This window comes from Carassius carassius, chromosome 4 (genome assembly GCF_963082965.1).
Source record: "Carassius carassius chromosome 4, fCarCar2.1, whole genome shotgun sequence".
NCBI lineage: Eukaryota > Metazoa > Chordata > Actinopteri > Cypriniformes > Cyprinidae > Carassius > Carassius carassius.
In genome coordinates this window covers 14,515,757-14,540,052 of record NC_081758.1, presented here as the reverse complement: position 1 = coordinate 14,540,052, position 24,296 = coordinate 14,515,757, and the positions used below count along the sequence as shown (strand labels likewise).

General features: G+C 37.8%; 2 protein-coding genes and 1 pseudogene across 7 annotated transcripts in view; 2 read left to right on the top strand and 1 right to left on the bottom strand.

Annotated features, from left to right (window-relative positions):
- Positions 1–10,924, bottom strand: part of LOC132137016 (dynamin-1-like) — a 37,547-nt gene extending 26,623 nt beyond the window's left edge. For 4 of the 6 annotated variants that reach the window (XM_059547442.1, XM_059547446.1, XM_059547441.1 and 1 more), the window contains exons 1-5: positions 10,520–10,921; positions 1,366–1,439; positions 828–977; positions 497–700; positions 261–359 (exon numbers count right to left, since the gene is read on the bottom strand). In XM_059547442.1, the coding sequence (XP_059403425.1) occupies positions 261–359; positions 497–700; positions 828–977; positions 1,366–1,439; positions 10,520–10,680 (688 nt within the window). In that variant the 5' untranslated portion in view covers positions 10,681–10,921. Of the gene's footprint in view, positions 1–260; positions 360–496; positions 701–827; positions 978–1,365; positions 1,440–10,519 lie in introns of all 6 variants that reach the window. The other 2 variants (XM_059547445.1, XM_059547444.1) reach the window with 2 other exon arrangements.
- Positions 10,925–12,179: 1,255 nt separating this feature from the next.
- On the top strand, positions 12,180–14,990 carry LOC132134400 (cip1-interacting zinc finger protein-like; annotated as a pseudogene).
- Positions 14,991–15,742: 752 nt separating this feature from the next.
- LOC132137001 (surfeit locus protein 4-like) lies at positions 15,743–23,947 on the top strand. Its single transcript, XM_059547439.1, has 6 exons — positions 15,743–15,971; positions 20,223–20,409; positions 20,495–20,571; positions 20,664–20,707; positions 20,803–20,989; positions 23,031–23,947. Exons 1-6 carry the CDS (start codon positions 15,924–15,926, stop codon positions 23,295–23,297), a joined length of 810 nt encoding a protein of 269 aa, XP_059403422.1. The 5' UTR covers positions 15,743–15,923; the 3' UTR covers positions 23,298–23,947.
- Positions 23,948–24,296: the final 349 nt, after the last annotated feature.

Below are 24,296 nucleotides of genomic sequence, written 5' to 3'. Positions count from 1 at the left end.
ATATTGTGCAATAATTTAGGCCGAGGATTGGTAACGTAGTTCATATAATTATTTAATAAAAAAATATTATTTTTCCAATTCACAGGGTTTTTCCATCTAATTACTAATCGACTATTTAAAGCATATATATATATATATATATATATATATATATATATATATTGCTTCACTCTTTCAGGCCTGGGAATGTTCATTGTTATTTACAAGTTTTTCATGACCTCCCTCTATTTAAGTGGAAAAAGTCTGAAGACTGACTTTACCTCTGCGTAAAGGAAGAAGCTTGTTCTCCAGGATGTCACGTGCATCCGTTCCTTCATCCATTAGATCTAATTTAGTGATCACACCTATAGTTCTCATGCCTACTCAGAAAAACACACACATTGATGCATGATCAGATTAGATTTTTAAACGAAAAGAGCTTTACAAATCTCACATCAAGGTATGTCTCCAAATAGGCCATTATTATGTTTTTAGTCGTTGCTGGATGATAACCCACCCTGAGGGTCCACCTCCTTGGCAATCTTGAGGGCATCTGAGTTGGCCAGGTCAGAGTTAGCCGGAGACACAGCCAGCAACAAACAGTTCTCCTTAGTCACAAACTGCATTAGCATATCCCTGATCTGAAACTCAATGTCAGGTGGCTGGTCACCTACCGGCACTTTGGTCATACCAGGCAAGTCCACAAGGGTGAGATTCAAAACTGGTGATGGAAACAAGGGGTGGCACGGTTATATGTGATATTTCACAATGCATGCTTATACGCAACACAATATTAAGATCTGATCATGGTTAAATAAATCCCTCTGTATGTGCGTGAATGTAGATACCATGAGGCGAATAGACACGCAAACTGATAGGGACTGGTGAAATGCCTTTGTTTTGACCAGTGAGGCGATCTGTTTCTGCCTCAATCTCCTGACGAACCTCATCAAAATCGGTAAACTTCTTCCCTTTGCATTGCAAAAACTCTGCATATTCTGGAAATAATCATTTAGAAAAGACAATTTTATAAAATTGCTTTTTAAATTAAGCCTTAAAGGAATACTTCACCCAAAAATAACAATTTGCTGAGAATTAGAACAAACACATAGCTGTTCACTTTACAAAATGTGAATTAATGGAGACATATTGTGATGTTTTTATCAGCTGTTTTGACTCTCATTCTGACGGCACCCATTCACTGCAGAGGATACATTGGTGAGCAAGTGATGTAATGCAAAATTTCTCCAAATCTTCTCTGATGAATAAACAAATCTATATCTTGTTAATTTTCAGCAAAATTTAATTTCTGCATGTCCTATTCCTTAAAGCATGCATTTAAAATAAATATTGTTGGCATCTTTTTAATGCAAGTAGGATATTTACCAGTAGGGCAGTTGATGAGCTGTAGCACTAGGGGGCGCCGAGTGACAATACCAGAGCCACGAGGCAGAAAATCCCTAAAAAGTACAGGAGGCAGCACTCACTGAGTCACATCTGTTTTTATATGTTAAGTATGTCAAAGTGAATATCTAGCATACGAATATTACATAAAAACATGGACGATCTAAAAAATAAATAAGCAATGCAAAAAATGTAAAAAATTATATAAAGTCATGCTGCTATGTTTAAAACTGCTTTTACAAGTCAAAAAATGTAATACATTTAAATAATGTGAATAAAAACTCTTTTAATCTAATGACGACTCTTAAGTGTATGTTCACACTAAAACAGCTCATCCTGAAAAACAGATGTACTGACTTAATTAAAAACATGTCAGTGCTATTGCTCCGGCAATTGATTGCATAACACATTTTTGTGCTTGTTCTAGATTTTAGTACCACTAGTTAAATTTTTCATAGATGTCTGTTGCCAGTATTTTTGCAACTAGGCCTTTCTTAGTAATAAGATTCAGAAATATAGGGTTGAAAAACGAGCAGGTGTGAGAGTGTGCTGAGTTCTGGCCATTAGGCAGAAGTGCTTCCAACATTAGTCGATATGTTTAGAATGAAAAAAAAACATGTAATTGCATTTCAATACTGACCACCTTTATGAATTTCAAAGACTAGATGGTTTAAAATAGCCTCTACACATTCGTATCTCTCTTTTTTTAGGTAGCTAATGTAATTTACATTATTTTTACAGTGCAGTTATGTAATTCATATTGACTGTGCTAACTTAAAGCAATTATGATAATTACATACAGGTATCTTATAATAATAGGTTCTCAAATAATCAGCATCTCTTATTATCCTCTTTGATTCTCCAATTTGTTTCATTAATAAATTAGGCTACAGACTTTTTTATATATTAAGACTGCTGTGAATTATTTAGATTCACTAGTTGTCATTTGATATCCACACAGTCCATATTTTGTAGGATATAAGGAAAGCCTAAGGTACTTTATACCTTACATATTTATTTATACTGTAGGGGTCTAGATTCATAATCTAGGAATTAGACAAATGCTGGGAAAATACTTCTGACAGTGATTTTTTTTATATAGAAAAGAAATATATATATATATATATATATATATATATATATATATATATATATATATATATATAAACCTGTTGCGCTCTATTTAACAACAAAACATTTCCAAGTACCCATGACCAGCTTAATGCTGCACTTCCTATTAATTGACACACACACACACACACACACACACACACACACACACACACACACACACACACTGTGTCTTATCTGCTCTTGCAGGCTGTTTAATGACATTCATACAGCAGCTGTGATATCCTGCTGCTTTCTGCCAGACTGCACCAACATGTAATTAATTGTCACATCATCATGGTGATAGGCCACATCAGCATGTGCCTCTGTTTTAAAGGCCATGTCTCATTCACAATGACATATGTCTAGTAAACCATAATGGTCAGCGTTGATGAGCTCATGTTGGTTCAACTGATTCAAGAGTCCACAGAAATCTTGTCAGCTTAGAAATTATGTATAAAAGAAACATCAGCAAAGATATTTTAAAGAATGTTTCAACTGTTTTGTCCATGCAATTATGGAGCCCAAAAGAAAAGTGGACCATATATATATATATATATATATATATATATATATATATATATATATATATATATATATATATATATATAAATAAAAATGCCATTTTCTATCTTAAAGGGGCAGTTGACTCAAAAATCACAATTCTGTCATAATTTACTCACCCTCAAGTTTTTCCAAACATGTGTAATGAAGAGGCTGAGGCAAAATGTGAATCCATTTGCAGGAGTTTATTAAAGGAAGATCTTATAATCAGAGTCGTGTAACCATGCAAAGTATCAATACCGTAAGGGCAGTCACATCTTTCAACATACACAGGGGTTATCCAATAGGCAGAGACGAGTAGACAGGCGAACAGGTTAAACACAAACATCAGTCCAATCAAGTAGTAAATCCAAAGGGGCAATCCAAGAGACGTGAACGAGGTAACAGGCAGAATCGTGATCAAACAGGTAGTCAGAATAGTCACAAGGAAAACGCTTGGTAAGGCAGGTTAACAGGCAATACTTCGTAGTGAAGTAACACGCTGACACATGTTAAATATTCCCAAACAGGAAATGACTGTAGAAGCAGCGGGAGACGTGAACAGTCAATATTCTGGTGAGGGCTCCCTCTGCTGGCGTGGTGTTACAGAATCCCCCTCCCTAGAAGTGCCTCCTGGCACTTGGCGCAGACGTCCCCGTGGTCTTGGTGCTGGTCGATCGGGTCTGGCTCGATGGAAGTCCTCCGTGAGAGACGGATCCAGAATGTCGCTGGCGGCTACCCATGACCTCTCCTCAGGTCCATAGCCCTCCCAGTCCACGAAATATTGGAGCTGACCCCCTCTCCTTCTCGAGTCCAGTAATTCCTTGACCTTGTAGGCCGGTGCTCCATCAATGTCCAGTGGCGGCGGTGGCTCTTGAGCCTTATGTTTTGGGTCAACATCCGTGTGGACCGGTTTCAGCAGTGAGACATGGAAGGAGGGAGGGATACGGTAGTTAGCAGGAAGCTCTGATTGGTACGTGACTTCATTGATTCTTCTTAGAATTTTAAAAGGGCCAATGTACCTTGGGCTGAGCTTCCTGCTTGGTAGCCGCAACTTGAGATCCCGTGTAGAGAGCCAGACCCGTTGTCCTGGTTGGTAGGAGGGATGTGGCTGATGTCGCTTGTTAGCCTGGAGTTCCTGTACTCTGACAGCTCATTGGAGGCGGACGTGAGCACTGTCCCATACCCTCTCGCTCCGACAAATCCAGTCATCCATAGCGGGGACTGATGATGGTTCGCCAGACCACGGGAACATAGGGGGTTTGTATCCGAGGACACACTGGAAAGGAGTCAGACCTGTTGATGAGTGAGTCAGTGAGTTCTGAGCATACTCTGCCCATGGGAGGAATTCTGACCATCGATGCTGTTCTCTGTTGCAATAGGACCGTAAGTATCGGCCTAATTCCTGATTCAATCTTTCCACCTGACCATTGGCTTTGCGATGATAACCAGAGGTGAGACTGACGTTGATATCCAGTTTTTTGCAGAATGCTCTCCATACTTGGGATGTAAACTGGGTACCTCTGTCACTGACGATATCCTCCGGGATTCCATAGTTCCTGAATACGTGGTGGAACATAGCCTGTGCCGTCTCCATGGCGGTGGGGAGTCCTTTCAAGGGGACTAACCGGCAGGACTTGGAGAATCTGTCAATGATATCAAGGATTGTCGTGAAACCATGGGACAGCAGTAAGTCTGTAACAAAGTCTATTGATAGGTGACACCAGGGACGTTGTGGAATGGGCAGAGGTTGCAGGAGTCCAGAGGGTAATTCCTTGGGGGTCTTAGATTGAGCACAAACCTGACAAGCTTTGACGTGATTAGTGACGTCCTTGGACATTGAAGGCCACCAGAATGAGTTACGCACCAGGTGTAGAGTGCGGGAGATACCTGGGTGGCCAGAGCTGACTGAGGAGTGGACCCACTGAATGACTCTGGGGCGTAGACTTTGTGGAATGTAATGGAGATTAGGAGGGCAGTTGGTAGGAGCTGGATCTTGGATCTGTTCACGTTTGATCTCCTCCATGATATCCCAAGTAATTGGAGCAATGATTACTGATGGGGGAAGAATGTATTCTGGGGTTTTGTTGTCCATGAGGAGATCATACTGCCTGGATAGAGCATCTGCCTTACTGTTTTCACTTCCTGGGCGATAAGTCACTGAGAATTGGAAGCGTGTGAAGAAGAGGGACCATCAAGCTTGGCGAGGGTTGAGTCGTTTTGCGCTTTTAATGTACTCCAGGTTCTTTTGATCGGTAATCACCTGGAATGGGTGGACTGCTCCCTCGAGCCAGTGCCTCCAATGCTCTATCGCTGCTTTCATAGATAGGAGTTCCTTATTCCCTGGCTGCCGTTAACTTCCTGGAAAAGAATGCACAAGGGTACAGTTTACCCGGTTGACCATGGCGCTGGGAGAGTACGGCCCCAATGCCTGAGTCCGAGGCATCTACTTCCACAATGAATGGTAAGTTGGGGTCAGGATGCTTGAGGATAGGAGCTGTGGTAAATTTAACTTTTAAGATATTGAATGCTTGAGTAGCCTCCTCACTCCACCTGAGCTTGGAAGATTTCCCCTTGAGGAGTGATGTCAGTGGTGCTGCAGCCATGCTGTAATTTCTAATGAACCTTCTGTAAAATTTTGCAAAACCCAGGAATCTCTTAAGTTCCCTGATTGTGGAAGGTTGGGATCACTCCGTTACTGCCTTGACCTTGGCCTCGTCCATCTTAACACCTTGATGACTAATGTGATAACCTAGGAATGATGTCTGCTTGACGTGAAACTCACATTTCTCTGCCTTGACGTACAGGTGGTTCTTCAGGAGCCGAGTGAGGACGGTCTTGACATGGTCAGCGTGTTCTGCTTCAGACTTGGAGTAGATGAGAATGTCATCAATGTAGGCAATTACGTACTGGTTAAGCAGGTCCCGGAAGATTTCATTTATGAAAGACTGGAAGACAGCTGGTGCGTTGGCAAGTCCATACGGCATGACCTGATACTCATAGTGCCCTCTATTGGTGAGGAAGGCAGTCTTCCACTCGTCGCCCTCCTTGATGCGAATGAGGTTGTATGCACTTCGTAAGTCTAGTTTGGTGTAAATTTGCTTCACGGAGCTGTTCCAGAGCTGAAGGGACCAATGGCAAAGGGTAGCGGAATTTTATTGTGACGTTGTTTAATCCCCGTAATCAATACAGGGCCTGAGTCCTCCGTCCTTTTTCTCCACAAAGAAGAACCCTGCTGCAGCTGGAGAAGTGGAAGGTTGGATGAGACCTGAACTCAGGGCCTCCTCAATATAATCCTCCATGGTTTGGGATTCTGTACGAGATAAGGGATAAACATGACTCTTGGGGGGCATGGCATTGGGGAGTAAATCAATACTACAGTCCCAGGGACGATGAGGTGGTAGCTGTGTTGCCTTAGTTTTGCTAAAGATCTCTGCTAGGTCATCGTAACAGGGGGGAATATTGACAGTCTTGGTACTCGATGGACTTTCAACACTAGTGATACAACAAGGCTGGGGAACTGATGAGAAACAGTGACTTTCACAAAAGGCTGACCACTTGGTCAACTCACCCTGATGCCAGGACAGGACGGGATCGTGAATGGACAGCCATGGGAATCCGAGGATGACTTCATGCTTAGGAGAGTTAAATACATAGAAGGATATGGACTCCTGGTGAAATAACCCTACTTGCAAGGTAAGTGTCTTGGTTTGTTGAATTATTCAAGTTCCGATTGCTGTGTCGTTGATGGCTTTGATCTTAATGGGTGGGTTACATGGTTGAACAGGTAAGTTATATTTCTTGACGATATCTTCATGAATGAGATTTAATGCAGCTCCGGAGTCGATCATTGCTGTCAATGAGATGGACAGTTCTTCTGTTTTTAAGATAAGGGGAAGTTTGAAGGATTGATTATTTGGTATTGACAAGTGTTCCATATTTACCAAAATGGGCTTCTGAGCCTTGTGTGGACATCTCTGGCAACGATGGCCTGGTTCACCGCAGTAGAAACAGAGACAGAGATGCCATCACCGTGCTCGTTCACTTTCCGAAAGTTTGGTAAAGGTGACTTGCTTGGGTTCTTCGGGCGTTATAGTTTTAATTACAGTTGGGATAACAGGCGAGATTTCCTTCACATACCTTCCTCGCGGAGTCTGTCTCAGCAAATTATCCATCTTGATTGCAAGCGTGACGAAGTCAGTAAACGATGAATTTTCTCCTTTACATACTAGCTCTGTCTGCCTGGAGATCTGTGTTGAGACTTCTCTGGAATACGGCTTTTAGAGAGACATCATTCCACCCACTCTGAGCAGCGAGGGTGCGAAACAAGATGGCATACTCTGTGGCTGTTCTTCACTTGACGAACAAAGCCCCGACATCTATCAGCAGAACCATCAAATTTATTGAGTAGTGCAAAACTCACTGCTCTAGGCGTGGTTGATGGAAGTGACTGGATGTAGCTTGTCAAGTCATGCTTGTCAAACATCAGTCCAATCAAGTAGCAAATCCAAAGGGGCAATCCAAGAGACGTGAACGAGGTAACAGGCAGAATCGTGATCAAACAGGCAGTCAGAATAGTCACAAGGAAAACGCTTGGTAAGGCAGGTTAACTGGCAATACTTCGCAGTGAAGTAACATGCTGACACATGTTAAAAGGTCCAAAACAGGAAATGACTGTAGAAGCAGAGGGAGTGGTGAACAGTCAATACTCAGGTGAGGGCTCCCTCTGCTGGCGTGGCGTTACAACATGCTTTAATTTTCTTTCTTCTGTTGAACACAAAAGAGGATATTTTAAAGAATATTGGTAACCAATTACCAATGTTTTTTCATTCTATAGAAGTCAGCAGGGACCGACCTACTGACTCAATGTGGAAGACTTTGGTTACACACATTGTTCAAAATACTGTATCTTCTTTTGTGCTCAACAGAAGAAATAAACTCATATTGGTTTGAAACAACTTGAGGCTAAGTAAATGACACAATATTTTTTCATAGTTTAAGTATTGCTTTAAATATCAGTTCTTCACTCTCATGTCATTTCAAACATTTGAAATATCTTCCAAATTTCTCAATTTCAAAGGTTTAAAACAACCTGAGGATAAGTGAATTATATTTAAAAGAATACCTCACCCAAAAATTTAAATTCTGCCATAAATCAAATGATTTTCAGGTGAACTGTCCATTTAGGGTCAAAAAATTTAGTATTACAGTTGTGAAAACTGTAAATCTAGCCAGGCAACACACCACATTTCATGCCAAACACTGGTCCTCCAACAGCATTGTGAAGTCTGTCCTTGTAACAGCTGTGAGCATTGTACTGCCAGTCAGTGGATCTGTTTGTGGCTGTCAAGCTTGACAGACACTTTAGTGTCCACAGAGCTCACTGTGTAGCGTGACCAACAACACTGAAAAAAGGCCCTGCTAAATAATAATGAAGGTCTACGTGGCAGTGACGAATGTCACAATGTTACGAGCTAGACTTCATAGCAACCTGCCAATGATGAGGATCTATGCATGTATTGAATCAAATACAAACACTGGGTTCCTTTTGTCCCATAAAACATCCCTGATTGAGATACAAGCTTAAACCAGCCTAACGTGGTTTGCTGGTCTTATTAGGTCTCTTCATGAGTGTGCAGCTGGTATAGCTGCTCGGCCAGCTGGTCTACCAGCCTGAGATACTTACAAGTGCCTAAAGCTATCAAACCAGTTCAATGGCCCACAAGACTAGCAAAGAAAACACATTAGGTTGGTTTAAGCTCTTTTCCTTATTCCTGAAACAAATAACACCACTTGCAAAGTTTTAGTAGTTTAAGCACTTAATACATGTTATTTCCTATCAGCTGTGCAATTCACCATGAAATAAATCCAAGAAAATATGCATTTTAAAAATGCATTATTACAGTTATGATAAATGCATATATCACAATGACATCATTACTCATTTTTTGAAACGTGAACATTCTAACAATGCCAAGTAAATGAAAGATTTTGTCACTTTAATCTTAAATTTATTTTAAGAATTTTGAGAATAAGTAGGAAACTCTAGAATTATCTATATAAAGTTCCAATGGAGCTGAATTAATTGCTTAAAATTTCTCTCATATACTCATTATATGTGTATAGTCTAAATCCTGAAGGAATGTTATTGTATTTTTGTGCATAAGTTTAAACCAATATTATTGAGACAGTTTAGTCCTTTAAAGAGTTAGGTCACCCAAAATGAAAATTCTGTCATCATTTACTCACCCTCATGGTGTTCCAAACTCATATTTGATTACATCGTTTGTCCTTGCAATGAAAGTGAATGTTGACAGGCTGTCGTTTTGCCTTTTGTGGTCCATGGAAGGAAGTCATACAGGTTTGGAACAACATTAGGTTCAATAAATGATGACAACATTTGAATTGTATGTGTTACATATCTGTTCATTTATACGATTCTCTAAAACAGATCAACTCTTGCTTAAACTGAAATTTTATTCCATTCCATTTTTCATAACTAAACGTAATATTGGTTGTATACAAGTAAATTCTGCTATGGATGTGGACTACCAATCAAAGTTATATATAATGGATTTATTTAAAGATCAGTGTCTCTTACAAGTAATAGTGTGGTTACTTGGTTCATATCATTTTAGCTAAATCAAGAAATCAAGACAACCTTTTGAAAGAACTGATTTTTGAAAGAACTGTCCTTGGTCCTTAAAAACAAGCAAAGCTCATCTGGCTATGAGCCAGAAACAAAACAATGATGCTGTTAAAAGATAAAGGATGGTAATTAGTAAGCCTCTGACAGGTATGGGCCTATATTGGATAAAATATGTGCAATAAACCAGCAAGAATCAAATAAGGTGATGTAGAGTTTGTCAACTGCTTACTCACTCAGTACTGGAGTATTGGCTGCTGAAAATACAGCTTTACTATAATTTTAAGCAATAAATTACATAATGTAATTTCAGCAGCCATTACTTCAGTACTACTCCAGTTTTTTTAAATATATATATTTAGTTATATTGCATTTAACTTTTCACAGTATATCATATAGTATTTTTTTAATGCATCCGAGATCAAATAAATGTGAACATAATACACATGCCTTTTTTCAAAAACATTTAGAAATCCTAATTACCTCAAACTTTTGGATGGTAGAGCACATCCACAGCTAAATTTACTTGTGTACCACCAGCATTACGTTTAGTTACGAATAACAGTTTTGTGGGCTGCATGTCCCGCATTAATTAAATCATGGTAAAATAGCTTTATTTTGTCAGTTAAGGTGCAATGCATAACACCTTCACCTGATTTATGAGCTCAGCAATGCCATGAACTAACTCGATATCATAAACAGTGGTTTTGGTAAGCATGCATTATAAGTGATTACTGAACATGCTTGTGTCCTGTGCTGAAGAGCAATTAATTATACAGAAATACTGGATGGCACGATATAGAGTGATGCTGACTGTCACTGTCATCAGTCACTTACTTCCCAACAAAGTTCTCCAATACCGAGCTCTTCCCAGCACTCTGACCGCCGACCACTGCGATCTGAGGAAGGTCTAGGTTGGCATTTTGTCCGATGGCAGAGAACGCGTCCTGCAGTCGGTTTACCAGAGGAATCAAGTCCTCCATTCCCCGATTGCCCATCTTGTGGGATAAATAAAAGGCTCTATTTCACAGTGAACGAAAAACCGATGTAAGCGACACTAAACGGAGCCCTAATTGGCAGGCCCTAAAAATATCTAAAAGCCGTCCCTTGCAGCGTTTCATTCAATTTCCCAGGCAACTCGGCGAATCGACATACGTCCTCCCTTCAGGATGTTCCCTGTCTTTCCGCCGCCGCTGTGAGATCTGCTGCTGGAGCGATGTGCTAATGAGCGCTGAATGCTGCATTACCTTCACCAGCCACTGGAGGCGCAACATAATTAGATGACCGTTCGTTCTTCATACCAGCGTTTTTGTATTAATAGTTCTTGAATAAAACAAATCAAACCTGAACAGCACTCAAATAAAACAACATCAGGCATGGGTCGGTAGTTCAGTTCATATTCCTAAAACCCCGAGGAAAATGTGCATTTTTGGACAATCATTTAAGGTGGTTTTGTTAACATTCCTAAGTAACATATTCCTATGTAATAAAAAAATATATATATAGTACAGACCAAAAGTTTGGAAACATTACTATTTTTAATGTTTTTGAAAAATGTTTCTTCTGCTCATCAAGCCTGCATTTATTTGATCAAAAATACAGAAAAAAAATTAATATTGTGATATAGTATTACAATTTAAAATAATTGTTTTTAAATGTATTATACTTTAAATTATCATTTATTTCTGTGATGCAAAGCTGAATTGTTAGGATCATTATCACATGATCCTTTAGAAATCATTCTAATATGATGATTCATTATCAAAGTTGGAAACACTTCTGCTGCTTAATATTTTTTCAGAACATGTGATACTTTTTTAGGATACTTTGATGAATAAAAAGTAAAAAAAAAAAAGAAGAAGAAGCTATGTTTTTAAAATATAAATACACTACTGGTCAGTAATTTTTTTCTTTCTTTTTTTTAAATAAAATCAATACTTTTATTCAGCAAGGATGTGTTAAATTGATAAAAAGTGATAGTAAAGAAAATATATTATTAGAATATATATTATTAGAATTTTTTTTTTTTTATAAATTCAGTTCTTTTTAACCTTTTATTCATCAAATATATTAGACAGCACAACTGTTTCCAACACTCATAATAAATCAGAATATTAGAATGATTTCTAAATGATCATGTGATAGACTGGATGTTACATGTGACACTGTATGATGCTGAAAATTCAGCTTTGCATCACAGGAATAAATAATTTTTTCAAAGTATATTCAAATAGAAAACTATTATTTTAAGTTGTAATAATATTTCACAATATTACTGTTTTTTCTGTATTTTGATCAAATAAATGCAGGCTTGATGAGCAGAAGAAACTTCTTTCAAAAACATTAAAAATAGTAATGTTTCCAAACTTTTGGTCTGTACTGTATATATATATATATATATATATATATATATATATATATATATATATATATATATATATATATATATATATATATATATATATATATATATATATATATATATATATATAAACACACAGTCAAATTCACCTGCTATATTTGTAACGTCACCTACCCTGACCAGCAAGTGAGACTTTACTATACGTTCACGAGGGGATGAGTCGATTGATGGTGGTGTTCAGTGAAGTGTTTGACCTCTGCAGGGCTTCCAGACTCACATGATGAGTTTAGATCACCAGCAGCGAATGAAGGAAATCCAACGTCTGAGCAACAGCTGTCTGGCCACACTGTTACCCCAAACCCAGGAGTCCCTGCAGGGCACAAACAGGTAAGGGATGGTTTCCACACTTCAGAGGTGTAGTGTTTACATTTAGCTTAATTATGAGTACAAAGAAACACTGTAGCACTGCCAGAACGGTTTTGAGTCGGTGACAGTCTGAGATACCCAAGATAAGGAAAGAAAATTTTAAAAGATCTAATTTAAAACACTTTTAAATTATTTTATAAATTATTATTATTTTATAAAATTTATTTTATTATTTTATAAAATATTTTTGAAAACATTTATAGTATTTACTATTTAAAAAATAAATAAATAAATAAAAAAGTTTGATTTAATGACTCTAAACATCAAGTAAAAAGTAGCAAAATAATTTAATAGCACCTTTATTTTCTTGTTTTGTTTTAGGTTTTATAATATATATATTTTTATATACTACCATAACCTATTTTTTGAATAACAACAAGCTAAAAAAAATAAGTAAATTAAATTGAAAACACTTTTTATTCACTTTTATAGTCCACTGGATCACAGCAGGCACCTACACAATTTTAGGCTGTTGATTAAAATTTATAATTTCACATCAGTTTTACCATATCATCAACATCAAAAACATTTGTACTTTCTAATGTTTTTGTGGAAACTGTGACACATTTTTCAGGAATCTCCTGTGAATATACAGATCAAAATAACAGCATTTATTTGACAGACTTTTTTGTAACAGTGTAAAGGTCTTTACAATCACATATGCTGATTTTTATGCATCCTTGCTGAATAAGACTTTCTTTAAAAAAAATCACACTGATCCCAAATGTGAAGTAATGTTAATGTAGTGTATGTAGTGTATGTAACTCACATTAAAAAATTTAAATATGAAGTATTTCATCATTGCACATCATCAAAAGAAAATGACAACACAAGAACACAGCTGTTTTTGGTTCTGTAACAGAAAGAGGAGGATGGGTCATCAGCGATGGTGTCCAACCTGCCAGTGTCATATTTCTGGAGACCTCATTGAGCACAGACAAACTAAGAGACACAAGGTGATTTCAACGTTAACAAAAATCCCACCAAATCGAATCACTACAGAAATATCCACATGTACTTGAGAGAAGCATTTGAACCATGAACTATATGAAAATGCTATGTCTTGTTTCATCATTAGATGGCAAAAGTGTCCTCAAGACCTTTCTGTACCCTGTGTGAGCGCCACTTTAGGACTCCTCGCAAGTTTGTTGAGCACATGAAGTCTCCTGAGCATAAACAGAGGGTTGTGGAGGTCTGTGTGGGTATTTCGTAGATATTTTGATGCAACGTTTATAAAATGACATCAATAAAACTAATTTCTTTAAACATCCGTTGCAGTTAAGAAATGAAGGTGACCCAGAAGTTATGGAGGAGCTCATAACTCTGGATGCTATTGGCTGCTTTGAAGGGGAAGATGATTATGAGGAGGATCGTAATGAAGAAGAATTTGCAGTGCTTGAGAAGGTTAGTTGCATGACATCGCAAGCCTTTTCTAAATTTGAGTCTCTTTTGGAGTTTTTTACTTTAATTTTGTTCATAGCACCCTGCTCATAGGGATATGGCTCTTGAAGAGACAACTGTGTGTCTGGATCATGAGGCATATGATCCAGACACACATTATGGTGAGTGCTGGGCTTCAGCCACTTCTCTAGATAGTTTGAGTTAATTAATCTGATGGATACGACTGCTTTCTGACCCTCAGGCAGACTAGTGCCTGAGGGTCAGAAAGCAGTCGTATCCATCAGTTGTTGTCCCTGTCGCTGGTTTCCTTTGTAAGCTGTGTCATAAATTCTACCACTTTGAGTCTTCTGCACGGGAAACTCACTGCTGATCTCTTATGCACTTCCAGAACTTACAGGTCATTAGAATATAGTATGATATATGGTATCTACAGTTATGTGTTTGCCATTTAAGAGGCTCTGTATGATGGACTGACCAGATGGTCCGTTGAGTGTAAAGTGGCTATATCACTACTGAGAAATATGTCTGTGTAAATAATGTAGAGTTTGTAGAGAAGAGTTTTTAAACAAACAATGACCAGAAAAGTTCATTCAATGCAAAATGCTCAGATTTGTATTTGATTTGCCATGGCCAATGCCAATGCCATGAAAATGCAGAAAAAGGTGCCTCGGGATGACTGTGAGAGTGATGTGTCATGTAGCAGTCTGCTGAGTGGCCCTCAAGGCCTGGAGCTCACGGCTTCCTGTGCCAGTGACAGGAGCCTACTAGATCTCAACAGACCACACGTCAGTTTCTCAAGAGGGCGCTTGCACTTTAGAAAGCTTAAGCCATCTAAAAGACCTCACAAATCCAAGTGTCCACGCTCAAAAAAACTCTGTAGCTCCAAAGAACCCTGCTGTGGTCATGAAGCAGTAAATATGTACTCCACACTGTGGGTCAGGGTCAAACCAAGAGTCACACTACCAAGAAAGCAATAGGCCTGACTCAAGTGTTCAAGGGTTGCATAGAGAATCTGCGTCCAGTGAAAAAGAAAAGACATCCTGTGACCCTGTGCATTACTCACAGCTTGTGTCATTCATCACAGTTGAACTCAGAGGAGAACACAGTCAACTGAGCTAAAGTGACCAGATAAAAAAATCCTCTTCATGTTCATAGGAGTTCCTCAAGTGTTTCTGTGAAATCTGTGAACGAAAGCCTTAAAGTAATACTGAAAAAAAGGAAAAAAAAATGTTGATATAAATTTTATTTTAAATTCTATAAATTTTAAAATTTCATTTTATTAAATTGCATTTTATATATAATTTTTTTTTATTACAGCATATATTAATCTAGGTTGGTATTGTTAAATGAACTGTAATTAATTGTTCATTCTTCTTCATCATTATACATTATTGTTAATATATATTAACTTAATTTAAGGTGTTTCAGTCACCTCAATTTAACATCAGTTGAGAAAAGGAAGCAAAAACATTAATATCCAGTTTATGTCCAAAAGTAGAACATATTTCTTGGTTAAAAAAAGAGCAGATCTTGTGTCCATTATTATTATTTTTTTATTTTATTTTTATCATAAGAACATTGTCTAATATTATGAACCAGATATATATAAAAATATACAAATCCAGGGCTATAATGTTTCCATTTACGATTTTGACGAAGTTCTGGACATTCTGAATCTGGCTATTGTAAAATCTCCCTCATAACCCCAATCTTGAATATTTGGTGACATACATTGTGGTTAAAATCCCCTCAATTTATATATTTATTATTATTAATTGTTAGCAAGTGGACAGAGAGTAGACCGTCAGACGTCACAGACCGTCGTTAGTACACGTGGCATGCAGATACACGTGTGTCCTACAGGGGGCGACAGAACCAGCTGCAGGGCATTATGGGGCGGAGATGGCATTCTAGTACACACTCGGACGACGGCAAAGCAGGACTAGTACGAGACCTGGAGCCCACCTGCGAGTGGACATAGATATCGATTAGAAGCACATAAACAAGCAAAGGTGTCCTGCAGACGGGAGTCGGCTCTCAGATTCCGGTGTCATGGCTCAAAATGATCTGATGAGCAGCGCGGAGGACGTGGCAGATCAGGTGAGAATAGTAGGCCCCGCCAGACAACTCACACAGAACACCACGGAGACCACACTTTACCAAACACACGCTTTCTAAGTCCAGGAAAGTCCGTGTTTGCGTGTATAGTTTGGGTCATGTTTGCTTGGCTGCAAATGAGGTTTGTCTATTAACTAATGTAACCAGTCTTGTGACTAAAAGAGAGAAGGACCGAGGTTCTAGCGTCAAGATAGTGTGTGTGTGTAACGCGTTACACATATTTATATATTGTAGTTGAGTGAAACTACCTTATGCTTTCTAGGGCTGCTTTCGAGTACTGATATATGTCAAATATTCATACATACTGTATTTTTGTGAATCCAAAATGTTTGAATAGCATGCTAACTTTATCCTTGAACAATTTTTATTAGTGCTTTCAAACATCTGTTCATGTGATGAAGCAAGAGGGTATGTAACTCATAAAAAGTCATCTTAAGATGACTGATTAGGAAAAGATGAGATTTGTTGCCCATATGCAATGTGAAATCGGCAGCAGGACATTAATGCATTTTTATGTTGTTTACGTTGAAGGATATGAATAATTTGCAGGATTGATTGGTGTGTGTATGTGGCTCTTTTCTATGTTTAATTTGGGCTTAATAGTAGAAATCAACTTTATAAATATGTCATGATTGTGTGGGTGTATAATGGAGTTGTGAATGTTGTACCAGGAGTTTTTTTTTCAAGGCCATCTGTGTCATCATCATCTTAGCTTATTTATTTATAGCCTAATTTTCAATGTAAATTGATTAACTTAAATCCCTGCCAATGACCGCTATTTTTTATTTTTTATTGTAATTTTGTTTAAGTGTAGTTTTGTCACTCAGCAGCAATATCTAAAATCACATATGTGTTTCTCTCTCTCATTTAGCAATCCTGCATTTTTTCTTTTGACATGTAGCTGGAGGCAAAGTCTGTACTCTTTGATATTCTTGTGATATTGATGTCAAATATCCTCCAGGCACACAGACTACGAGTAGAGTGTTGACACACAGGCAGACAGTGGCCCTGAGGTCTCTTCCCATTCATTTAGTCTTGCTTGGTACTTGTTGAATGCTGATTGGCCCGTTTTGTTCTTAGTGCTGATGTGGATCTTCTGGGGGCGGGGCTTAGCAGAGGCCAGTGTCAAAGCTCACATTAGAGTGTTGAGTTATGAAATTATATACATTTTAGTAATCCTACAAATTGCTGATTCGATCACAAATAACATAATTCTATAATGACTATTGTCTATTAAATGCATATTATTAATTCTTACTTTCAACAAGCTAGCTTATGTTACTTATATAATATCCTGTAAACTTCCTGGAAGTGTGAATTGCAGTATCTTTATCCTTCTCTGAATATTTCTGTTTATCACCTGCTGCAGGAGGGAGTGGAAAAGATTGATTACTTGCACACCACAGTGATATTCAAATGCTGGAGAAGTAGCCCTTGTGCTCATGATCAGTTGCAAATGGATGTGCTTTTGGCCACCTGTGCTCTGATATTGACTGAAAATGTGGGAAAGATCGAAAAGGGTCATTGGAGCTCAAAAGTTAAAAATTAAGCACCATTCATTTTAAGAGCTGCTTCAGCACTTACTGGATGTAATATGAAGATTGTTTATATCTAAAATATTCACACTATGGACTTTTATAGATAAATGGGTAAGAAACCTCTACTTCAACAAATTCACCAACTTAATAAAGAACTTTACAGCCATTAGTGAAACCGAACAAATAAAGACACTAGCTGTGAGATACATGTGGATGAAGATGTATTTTTGTATATGTATGCTACTCTTTGGAAATATTGTATCATTTACAGTCAGGCCAATAAAGCAATTTTAAATTGCTTATATATATATATATATATATATATATATATATATATATATATATATATATATATATTAGGGGTGTAACGGTACGCAAAAATCACGGTTCGGTACGTACCTCAGTTTTAAAGTCACGGTTCGGTTCATTTTCGGTACAGTAAGGGAAAGAAATGCAAACATTAAACTGCAGGTTGTTTATTACTATAAAGTTTTTTTAACAATTTGTTTACACTTTTTTTTTTAAATAAATTTTAATAAAATAAAAAAAGAATAAGAAATAAAATACTGCTGCAAAGTTCTCCACTAAATAAAATACTCTGTCTCAAACCAATATCATATAATGAAAAATATAAATAAATAACTATGATTACAGTGCAGCATTACCAATCCCAGCTTGTAGGCCTGCTCATATTTAAAAGCTTTTCCAAAGTGTAAAGTGCAGCATCAACGGTTTCAGTTTTGAGACCTGCTAAGATTTCGTTATTGCGTTGGCCCGATCAGAATTAAGAGCAAAGGTCTGTTTAAATGCAGACGGGAGCTGCGTTTGAATTACAATCGTTTTTTTCCTAGTTGAAGTGATGTTCACACTCTCGTGATGCCTTTTGAAAACCTTAGGCAGGTGACACACTGGCATATTGCACCTGTCAAACATAGTCTATTTTGCGTCAATACCTTTATCAGTAGGCTTTATATTTATCCTCAACATGAAGTATAGATATTGTTGTCGTGAAGACAAGATCCTGGTCTGTCAGCGGTCTCCCTCTATGTCACCTACAGTAGCAGCAGCGCACCATCGCTGCGTCAGGCACGATTCTGGTGTGTAAAGACACAGAAAACGTGAAGCAGCCGACACGCCGCAGAAACGCCACGCTCACGCCACGCAGCCAGTGTGTCACCAGCCTTAGAATCAGCTGCAGGGCGGGATTTGCGCTGAACGCGGAGACTTCCGCCACTTAATATGTTCGTTTGGAAACACGAAAATGTATGTTCCGCACACACAATTTTGCATTCGGTCATTCAGTACACACGTGCACCGTACCGAAACGGTCCGGTACGAATACACGTACCGTTACACCCCATATATATATTATATATATTATTTTTTTATTTTTTTCATATAATTTATTCCTGTGCTGGCAAAGCTGAATTTCCCTCTTCATTACTCCAGTCTTCAGTGTCACATGATCTCTCAGAAAACATTCTGATGATTTGATGCTCAAGGAACATTTCTTAATATTATCAATGTTGAAATTAGGGGTGCGCCGATCTGATACTCAGTATCTGATACTGGCATTTTCTGCAGGATTGGGGTATCAGTCAGACGAGATCGATCCAAATCTGATATTGTGTGTATACTATTCTGTGTTATTGTGAAGCCCCTCGAAAGACACACACACACTTTCACATTCTATAGTTTTAAGTGAGGTACAGATGAATATTTACAGAATATTTAATTTGTTAAATTCAAGTTCACGTAAACTGTTCTCTCCACTCCGGCTGTCTGTAGTTCTCCATTCAGTGTTCAAACTGCACGTCACGTTCATTTACGACTGTCTAGATGATGAAACTCTCCAACATGATTCAATGTTCTTATTATTATACTAGATCTGTATATAAAGATCCAGATACAGAGCAGTGGTTCACTGACAAGCTATGCAATGTTGCGTTCATAATCACAGTTGATTCATTGCCGATAATGAACACGGTATTGCGTAGTTTGTCAGTGAACTATGGCTCTGTGTAGTAAATGCTACTCCATCTGAAAGCACGTACTGGAGATTTACTACTAATCACAGAACCGGCTTTACTGACAAGATGCGCATGAAAAGAAATTGTGAACCCCAAATGTTTGATATAGCATTGTCTGAAATTTAAATAATTAGTAACATTATGAATGTCTTTACAGTCACTTTTGATCAATATGATACATCATTGCTGGATAAAAGTATTAATTTCTTTAATACATGTCAAAAAATGCAGGATTTCTGAATAAGAGTTGTATGAACATAAATGTGATTATTTGTGATTTTATTACTGTTGCTGTGTGATAAAACTATGCTTAAAAAAATTACAGTAAAGATAGCTGTCATTGTCTGGGGTTTAAGTCAATCAACTTACTAAAATAACATTGAAAATTAGGCCATAAATAAATAAGCTGAGATGATGATTACACTGATGGCCTTGTTTCGGCCTTGAAAACAACAACTGGTACAGCATTCACAAGTTGACCTGAAACATTTTGAACGGTAGTGTATCTCAACAAGGTCCTTGATGCTGTGCCTTTTTCTATCAGAAATTATTGCCATAAAATAGACACTTTCAGAATGACATTGCATGTTTATTATTATGTGTTTGCTGAGGCAAGCATTGCTGTTGCTGCTGCATATACCCTTTTTCTTTTCGTTCATCTCTAGTTCCTTCGAGTGACGAAGCAGTACCTGCCCCACATAGCGCGTCTCTGTCTGATAAGCACGTTCCTGGAGGACGGGATTCGCATGTGGTTCCAGTGGAGTGATCAGAAAGATTATATTGAGACGACGTGGGGATGTGGCTTCTTCCTGGCCACACTGTTTGTTTTAATCAACTTGCTCGGACAGCTGGGTAAGAAGTTTGTTCAGCGCAATGTCTCTAGCAACTTGGAACTTCTTCAGATTTTTATATGAGTGTTTTATTATGTGTTTAACAGGTGGTTGTATACTGATCCTGAGCAGGAATTTTGTTCAGTATGCCTGCTTCGGATTATTTGGGATCATCGCCTTACAGGTGTGAGCATGCTGTTTGTGTTCTTTAGGATTGTAATTAGGTGTAATTGAGTTAAACTGTTTAATTACTGTCCTGATCTTTATCTCTTTCAGACTGTTGCCTATAGCATTCTTTGGGACCCAAAGTTTTTGATGAGGTAAGTTCTTTGCAGGATAAGGTAGGAATGAGTAGATCTTCCTGTGTTTTGTGCTCTGATCGTGTCATTTGTGACGTCTCTGGCCTGTGTTTCAGGAATCTGGCTCTGGGTGGAGGCCTGCTGCTGCTGCTGGCAGAGTCGCGCTCTGAGGGCAGGAGTATGTTTGCTGGGGTTCCTACTATGAGAGAGAGCTCTCCGAAGCAGTACATGCAGCTGGGTGGCAGAGTCCTGCTGGTGCTTATGTTTATGACACTGCTGCACTTTGACACAAGCTTCCTCTCGGTGAGTGAATATCCTCAGAAAATATCCTTAAGATTTTTTCTTTTTCATGTCAATTAAGCACCCTTAGCACGAAGTTCTCTTTGCACTAGAAAATATTGTTCTGATTGGTGTAATAGTCAGGAAATTTGCCTACAAACCCCCCCAGCTTAAATAGTCAGTATTTATTCTTGTTTTTAAATCAACTAGAAGATTTCTATTAAAAAACTGATGATAATAATATAAGATATATATAATAAAATAATATACCTGTCTTCGTATTAGTGTAAAAAAAAAGAATGACTTTTTTTCAAACTAGGTAATGATTATTAGATAATATAACATTAAAAATATCTATTGAAATTGCAGCCGAAAATGACATTTAGAATATTCCAACAATTTCTCAATTACTCCTTTTTATATACATGTTTTGCTTATCTTTTAAACACTTTTTTTTGGAACAAGCTTCGAACGGAGTTCAAGACTTCAATCAGCCCTGTTTACATATATGACTGAATGTGGAGACTCATTAACGTTTATAGTTGGCCTTTTCTGGCTTTATTAATGTGCTCATAAACCACATCTTATGACTTGGCAGAAGGTCTACAAGTTTATTAAACGGGGTTCAGCTGTTTCTGCAGATAAGGGCTTCAGGCTTGCAATCATACAGATGAAGTGTGATTGTGGTGCTCAGGATGTGGTTTGATGGTGGAGTTTTTGTGTCAGCTGCATCATAATGTAGCCTGAAACGCACAGTTTATGTTCCGTTTATCAACATATAAATGTTGTATTATGATAGAAAGGACTTTCTGACTTCTCAGAGTTTGTGAACATGCAGGCTGTAGAGGCAAGGACCATTACCAGCACTGATTTCAAACACTGTCACAGTCTGTTCTGAAAGTCACGGACAGCAAGGACAAAATGTTAAGATCATTCAGTTGTACATTGTTAAGGCCTGTTCACACCAAGGATGATTGATAACGATAAAGATATAGTTCTAAAAATCAGCCTCAATTTTAAAGAATAGCAGAGTCCACACCACAACTATAACGAGAAAGGCAAAGAGAAACAATATCTTTGGAATCATTTTCAGAACAATTCTTTCCAGCTGATGAAAGATGAAAAACATTGACAGCCAATCAGAATCCAACCTGCTGTATTGAGCTCGAGAATTTTAAGCGGCAAATGAGCATGTGCTTAGAATAAATATAAGATATCGTCCGGTGGTTTGGATGCTAATATAGTTATCTTTATCGTTCTCGTTCTTGGTGTGAACAGGCCTTTAGGATAGGAAAATCATCCTTAGGCTAATCAACTTTTAAAAGGGAGGAAAAAAATGGTTTGCATATCTTTTGTGGTTTTTGATATTATATTTGGTATTTTGCCATTGAATCATCTGATATCCATATTTAGCATATAAAGAGGATATCATAACCTCATCCTTAGAAAGCATAAGCAAAACTACACAAGAAAAAAAAGGCTACATTAGTTACTACATTGAGATCACATTAATTACAACTACAGCTGCAATGAAGATTTCAAAATGATTTGTGCCGACCACACAATATACATTACTGTTGAAAAATCTGGGGTCAGCAAGATGTTTTTAGAAGTATGCTGTATTTATTTGATTTAAAAAGTACAGTAAAAACTGAAATATTATATATAACAATAATATATAACAAAAGAACAGCATTTATTTGTAATGGTAAAACTATTGTAACAATATAACCTTTTGCAATTTAATGCATTCTTGCTGAATCAAAGTATTCAAAAAAAAAATTACTGATTCAAAAATGTTGAATGGAAGTGTTTTTGGAATTCAGACATTGATCATTTTCCGTATTGTTTAGCCTATACAATTTACAGCCGTAATAATAATTTTAGTGTTATATGAATTATGTGTGATGTTTAATCTGGGCTCAAAAACATTTATGTGCCTTCTCTGTTGTAATCAGCCCTTTTACCACTAGAGGGCATGCGTGACCAGGTTTTCTGCTTCCTGTTTCACAGTAGTGTCATGTCTCACTGACTTCCTTGTTCTTGTATCTGTGTTTGGTTTTAGATCTTGCAGAACCTGGTGGGCACAGCTCTTATTGTCCTGGTGGCAATCGGTTTCAAGACTAAACTAGCCGCTCTAACCCTGGTTATCTGGCTGCTGGCTATCAACGTGTATTTCAATGCTTTCTGGACCATACCAGCCTACAGGCCTATGCACGACTTCCTCAAGTACGACTTCTTCCAGACCACGTCGGTGATCGGAGGCCTTCTGCTGGTCGTAGCACTAGGTCCAGGTGGAGTGTCCATGGATGAGAAGAAGAAAGAGTGGTGAGACAGGACTGAACTCAAACGGCTCACTCGCTCACTCAGTAGTTTGCTCTTTGGCAACAGCTTTCACAGAAAACAGGTACACTACTTAGGGAGGAAAGAGCCAATTGAGACGTGGCCTCACAAACCAGGACCGACAGAACGACCCGTTCTTCACATCTCATGCACTGTCTGTGTTTTCATCTTGCGTGCTTACTGAATTATTTCTACCAGCACTTTTAGACATGTTAGTGTATCATATTTATTTTCTAAGGATCGGGTCAAATTCTGTTATTTGACAACCCCCTTGAAAATCTGAAACATCCGTGTTATAACAGCTGCGACTATGCTGAAGAATAACAAATTAATCTCTCTTGCCATTTTGTTTCTCTGCATTTTTTATTTCAATGCCAATTGCAAGTCAGCAAACCAAAGACATAAGCTTCAGAGATATACGTAATTCTGCTTATATCTTCATTTAAGCCATTTAATTGATGTGAAAATTAATTTAAAGTAAAATGGTAAGTCGATGTCATTGAAAATGTTGTTGTTTTTTTTGCCCGTGTTATGTCAGTCGTGTTTCGTGTGCTGTCTCTGGGCAGGACTTCAGCTGGTAATATTGTTTCTGTGTTGAAATCTGTTGCACACTGGTTATGTTAAATGTTTCAATCTCTCCCCGTCAACAGACCAAACAAGTTAAAGAAGATTTCGCAAAGAGAGAGTTATTCATGAATATTTTCTACTATTTAAAAGTAGTTCAATGTAAAGATAAAAAAAGTTTAATGGCCATTGCATTCCATTCTGAATCTCCATTGGCTTCTCATGTCCTTGTAAGAAGCTGTTAGTTTCTAAGTGTGTTCGCTGTCTGTCGTCAGGTCATTTTCAAGTTTACAAAAAGTGAATTATAGTGTTTCTCGAAGCAAGCAGAGAGTGAGATGACAATATTGTAAGTTTGTGGTTTGTCAGACTCAAGTGTTTATCCTCTTTGTACAAAAAAAGAAATAACATACAAATATTGGTTTTC

Excerpts from the sequence above, each read along its gene's own strand:
- LOC132137001 (XM_059547439.1), top strand. The coding sequence starts at position 15,924 with ATGGCTCAAAATGATCTGATGAGCAGCGCGGAGGACGTGGCAGATCAG. Across the intron at positions 15,972-20,222 it reads CGGAGGACGTGGCAGATCAG|TTCCTTCGAGTGACGAAGCA; the intron begins GTGAGAATAGTA and ends GTTCATCTCTAG. Across the intron at positions 20,410-20,494 it reads CAACTTGCTCGGACAGCTGG|GTGGTTGTATACTGATCCTG; the intron begins GTAAGAAGTTTG and ends TGTGTTTAACAG.